Source organism: Rhincodon typus, unplaced genomic scaffold (genome assembly GCF_021869965.1).
Source record: "Rhincodon typus isolate 14 unplaced genomic scaffold, sRhiTyp1.1 hic_rhity00004661, whole genome shotgun sequence".
In the NCBI taxonomy this organism is placed as follows: Eukaryota; Metazoa; Chordata; class Chondrichthyes; order Orectolobiformes; family Rhincodontidae; genus Rhincodon; species Rhincodon typus.
Genome location: NW_025970299.1, coordinates 6,367 through 10,074, shown reverse-complemented (window position 1 = coordinate 10,074; position 3,708 = coordinate 6,367). Strand labels below are relative to the sequence as shown.

The following is a 3,708-nucleotide window of genomic DNA, read 5'->3' as shown; positions in this document are numbered from 1 at the left end:
ACTGCAGATGCTGGAGAATCTGAGATAACAAGGTGTAGAGCTGGATGAACACAACAGGCCAAGCAGCATCAGAGGAGCAGGAAGGCTGACGTTTAGAGCCTAGACCCTTCTTCAGAAACAACTGTTTTTTGTAAGCTGTATCTGACACTGAAATTGACAGCAGGAAGCAGGTCTGAACATGTCAAACCCCCAAGTGTCTATAAACATGGAAGAGTAGGTTCAAGCTGGGGAAAGGGAAGGGGGAGACTGGTATTGTTCACTAATGGGTGGACTGATGGATTCCTGGCTTGGCAGAGCAGTGAGGGGAGTCCCTGGAATCCATTGCAGGATCTTCAATCAGCTTTGGTGTCAGTGTTTCTGCTCTCTAACCTGACTCTGTCCTAACATAAAAGGTGAATTGTCAGCAAGTTTGGAACTATTGAGTGTCCAGTTGGGATTGAGCAGTTAATCACATTTTTTCTGAAATTCTACTGGAGCATGGACATGTTAAGAAATAATTGAAATTCCCTGGAGCTTGGGATAAAGAGGCAGAATGAGTTTGAACTTCATCTTGCAGATTTGTTTTGTCACAACAATTTACAAATGCCTCCCCCACTTCCTACAGCCAGATAACCTATCTTTTGCTTCTTTCTTTCAGTCCCCTCTTTCACATTCACACCAACAGGTAAATATTCCCATTTCTTTCATGTTTTCCTGCGTTGGAATGTTGTGAACTTGCCGTTATGATTTGCCACCTTCTGCTCCTGGATAGCTTCCCCCACAATGCTGGGTGGCTTTTTCAATGGTTAAATACCATGATTCAGCCTTGTTTCGAGACTAAATAAGTTTTAACATTTTTGACCATTAACGAAAATCTATGCGGGATCCTCAGTTCATTGTCAAGCCTTAAACCTGGTTTTCCCACCAGCTTGGTCTCAAGGTTTCACTGAGGTTCGGATGTTGATCAGCTAACGTCTGATGGGATAGCAGAGTAGGCCCAAGGGGTTGAATGGTCACTTCATAAAATCATATGGTGCAGAAAGAGGCCAATTAGCCCATCATTCCTCTACTGGCTTCGTAAATTCATCCCACTCTCTGCTGTATCTCCAAGGACTTACTCCTGTTCCTGTATTGTCTGCCTTTTGAAAGCTATCTGTTCTGGTCCTTTCCTGTCAACTCCCTGCATCTTACTAGTCCCCATTATGTTACTGAGCATGGTGGACCAGGGTTAGAGGGTGTAACTGCACAATGCAGTGGGCATCCCAGGCTGTTTACAGTGACAAGGCGATTTGACTGGGTTTGGATGTTTCTCTGGCAGAGGGGGAATGTTTGACAATGCTGACTGGACTTTTCCTCTCAATGACACCATCTGATATGCACTGATCTGACAGGGAAGCCTGCTCTTTGTGTCCAATCAGGGGACTGCTGCTTGTATATGGACTGCAATGATACTGGGAACACTGATCCTGACGTTGACATTTTTAAACAACCTTCTTGGGATATGGGCATCGCTGGCAGGGCCCAGCATTTATTGCCCGTCCCAAGCTCCCCTTGAGAAGGTGGGGGTGAGCAACCTTCTTGAAAAGCTGCAGTCCATGTGCTGTAGGTAGACCCACAATGCCCTTAGGGAGGGAATTCCAGGATTTTGACCCAGTGACAGTGAAGAAATGGCGATATTTTTCCAACTCAGGATGGAGAGTGGCTTGGAGGAGGACTTGCAGGGGGGTGTTGTTCCCATGTATCTGCTGCGCTTATCCTTCTCAATGGAAGTGGTCGTGGGTTTGGAAGGTGCTGTCTAAGGATCTTTGGTGAATTTCTGCAGTGCATCTTGTAGATAGTACACACTGTTGCTACTGGGCATTGGTGGTGGAGGGAGTGGATGCTTGTGGAAGTGATGCCAATCAAGAGGTCAGCTTTGTGCTGGATGGTGTTGAGCTTCTTGTGTGTTGTTGGAGCTGCACCCATCCAGGCAAATGGGGAGTATTCCATCACAGTTCTGACTTGTGCCTTGTCGATAGTGGACAGGCTTTGGGGAGTCAGGAGGTAGTTTACTCACTGCAGGTTTCCTAGCCTCGGACTTGGTTTCATAATATTTCTGCAGAGGATTCATTATAAATATGTTGATAGAGTGAAGAACTGACCATCCCTTTCTCAGTTTGGACAATGGCTCTCCGTCACCGTGGGGCTCGGGAACCACAAAATATTCTGTAAGTGACAGCACGAGAAGAAACTGGTTTTATTTTCTGAAACAAACAAAAACAGAAGTTGTTGGAGAAACACAGTGTCTGTGGACTGAGGAACAGAGCTAAAGTTTCAGGTCCAGTGACCCTTCATCAGTGGCAGCTAAGAAATCATAAAATTGTTGTGGTGCAAAGGGAGGTCAGTCTGCCCATTGTATCTGCACTGGCTCTCCAAATCATAGAATCCCTATAGTGTGGAAGTAGGCCATTTGGCCCAAGGAATTCACTCAGACCCTCCAAAGAGCATCCCACCCAGACCCACCCCTTCAACTCCACATTTCCCATGGCTAATCCTGCATATCTGTAGGCAATTTAGCATGGCCAATCCACCTAACCTTTGGGAGTAAACCAGAACAACCCTACACAGTCACGGGGAGAACATGCAAACTCCACACAGACAGTTGGCCAAGGGTGGAATCTAACCTGTGTCCCTGGTGCTGTGAGGCAGCAGTGCTAACCACTGAGCCACTGTGCTACCCTACATTGCTATTTATGCTGATGACAGGGGCAGGGGAAGAAAAGGAGTGAACAGATAAGTAGAGATGGAGCCCAGAGAGAGACAGGGAGAGGAGCAAAGTGGGATTGTTGATAGTAAGCCAGGGAAGAAGAGAAGCTATAGAAAGGTGATAAGGGGGCTGTGAGTGGGTGAAAATCAGTTAGCTGTGCTGAAAGTGACCTGGGATGTGAGGGTGGGTAAAGGACATGGAAGGAGCTGCTCAGACCCTAAAATTGTTAATATTGAGTCCTGTAGGCTGTAAGGCCTTGTTATGAAAGAGCCACTTTCAGCACATCCATCCCATTCTCATCCAGTCACAGCCCATTAACACCTGTCTACAGCTTCTCTTCTCTAGATTACTATCAACAATCTCTTTGTCTGTTTAGCTTTCTTTCTCTCTCTGGTCTCTGTCTGCACCTATCTGCTCGTTCCTTTTCTTGCCCCAGACCCTGTCATCAGCACATACACCAACCTTTCCTCAGCTACAAGCAGTTCTGAAGAAGAATCGCTGGACCTGAAACGTTAACTCTGTTTCTCTCTGCACAGATACTGTCAGACCTGCTGAGTTTCTTCATCACTTTCTGTTCTTTGTTTGTTTCAGGTCTTCAGCGCCTGCAGTTCTTTGTTTTATCATTTCCCCAAAGCTGATCCATGGCATCCTCCTGGGAATGAAACAGTTGGGATTTACAGGGATGATGGGCTAACAATTGTTTTAAGATTCACCCACTGTGTGGTGTATAACACGATATATTTGTTTTTGGTTACAGTGGCCTATCAGAGAGGGGGTGAAAGTGTGAGCAGTGGAGCAAGGTAAGCTGAATGTGAGGTGGTTATTTGGGCAAGAACGGAGACCTGCCCTGGGTCAACTCTGTCAGTCAGGCTGGCAGAGTCCCAGAGCAGGAAAGAAACCATCCTGGGTCCCAGCGCTGTCACTGACGTGTGTGTCCGAGTCTGTGTGTGTGTGTGTGTGTGTGTGTGTGTGTGTGTGTGTGT

The 3,708-nt window shown here is 46.7% G+C and overlaps 1 protein-coding gene across 1 annotated transcript in view; it reads left to right on the top strand.

The window, feature by feature from the left end:
* Positions 1-637: 637 nt before the first annotated feature.
* The window catches only part of LOC125481972 (roundabout homolog 1-like), a gene marked incomplete at both ends in the record, with an annotated part of 6,939 nt that continues 3,868 nt past the window's right edge, over positions 638-3,708 (top strand). Inside the window, 2 exons of the mRNA XM_048593937.1 lie at positions 638-664; positions 3,483-3,525. Of these exons, the coding sequence (XP_048449894.1) occupies positions 638-664; positions 3,483-3,525 (70 nt within the window). The remainder of the gene's footprint in view (positions 665-3,482; positions 3,526-3,708) is intronic.